A 1552-nucleotide genomic window follows, 5' to 3' on the forward strand; every position below is an offset into this window, starting at 1 on the left:
TGACTATAGGAACAAAATAAAATGAGGCCGGTTATTCATTAATTAAGAAAAGAAAAACAGAACAAAGCTGATCATCACAAAAAAACCAAACAGGGAGATCCAATTCCAATTCCAATTCTAACCCCAAAAAAAACATAATATTAATAACAGGGAAATCGGCCCAGCCAATGCTGAGGTTTATTATCACATTCATGAGGTAGCCGGCTGCGGTGACTGCAGGGAAATTAATAGCTGTGTCTTGTTCATATTTCATTAACAATATTGAAGTGGGGGTTAGATGAGTTAGAATTAGAAGAGAGAGAGTTTCCTGGACAGAATATAACATTATAGTTTTGTGTACCACCAGGGCAGGTGAAGGTACTTGTTGCGTCATCCTGAGGATAACTGTAAGCATCAGGGCATCTATCCTTGAAGAACCTGGAGTAGTCTGTGGGTCCACAGCTCCCAGCAGTGCAGCAATACTCAGGGGTCCTGTACACAGTGCATGGGTTTTTGCAGCCTCCGGCGGTCTGTAGAGGTCCAGGACATTGACCATTTATGTCAGCTGTGCAACTGATCGCACGGCATGAGCTGCTCATTGGGTTAGTCGGGGTGAATACCATCGGAATGTTAAATCCGTCGACCAGGGAGATGTCGAAGAAATCCAAATTACCGTATTGGTTTAAAGCATATTCCGCTAAGGTGTTGGGCGGTACACCCCAACCTTGACACACTAGCCTCCCGCAGTCTCCCGTATCGCATCTTCCATTCCCGTTTGCGTCGAAGTTGCAGTTTGTTCGGCCCCAAATGCGGGCCATAGATGTGCCAGCAGCTACGTTGATGGTCCATGATTGGCCCGGGTTAAGTTGCTGACCACCACCTGGTGATGCAGCGGCCCATACTGTGTAGGGACACTGGTTTAGGATGTAAAAGGTAGTTGCATGGGTGAAGGTGGTGAAGAGGACACCACAGAAGAAGAAGGAGAAGGAGAAGAAGAGGAAGAGCTTGTTAATGGAGGTCATCTTGTATTGGAACAGATAGGAAGAGGTGGGTAGTGTTGGGAGCAGACGGGTGGTTGGTTTTTATAGTGAAGTGGCGGCTCGTTTTGTGGTGGTCAATGATAGACTTAGTTTTTTTTTTATTTGATAGACTTGGATGATTGGATGATCCACGTTAACATGCTCGCCACATTGTTTTTGACTGAATTTCTCTTTTGTTTATTTTGAAAAGCCAAAGATAGATAGAAAGAAAGAAGGAAAGAACAGGGAAAGTGGGCAGGAAAAGATGAGGCAACCCATGAAGGGATTATCTATTCTATACGCTCTTAAACTAAATCTGGTTGGTGAAGCAGAGATTATCATGTGATCAGAGAGTGGTGAACGGTTCTGATGTGTTTGTTTGGTGGACTAGCAATTTAGTTGATGAGAAGAATGCAAGGTGCATGAAGGGTGAAGGGTAAAAATGTCTTACGAAAACGCCTTTCTAGAAGTAATTCGTGGCACGCAAAGGAATTGGTCCAGGAACTGTGACTGCTAAAGTCCATTACTTCCTGGGAAGGCATTCAAGCTTTTTT

At 44.2% G+C, this 1552-nt stretch overlaps 1 protein-coding gene across 1 annotated transcript; it reads right to left on the bottom strand.

Annotated features, from left to right (window-relative positions):
* Positions 1 to 242: 242 nt before the first annotated feature.
* Positions 243 to 1001, bottom strand: LOC122666004 (protein P21-like). Its single transcript, XM_043862121.1, has one exon. It carries the CDS (start codon positions 999 to 1001, stop codon positions 243 to 245), a length of 759 nt encoding a protein of 252 aa, XP_043718056.1.
* Between the last annotated feature and the right edge of the window lie 551 nt (positions 1002 to 1552).

The sequence above is a fragment of the Telopea speciosissima genome, chromosome 6 (assembly GCF_018873765.1).
Source record: "Telopea speciosissima isolate NSW1024214 ecotype Mountain lineage chromosome 6, Tspe_v1, whole genome shotgun sequence".
Taxonomy (NCBI): Eukaryota; Viridiplantae; Streptophyta; class Magnoliopsida; order Proteales; family Proteaceae; genus Telopea; species Telopea speciosissima.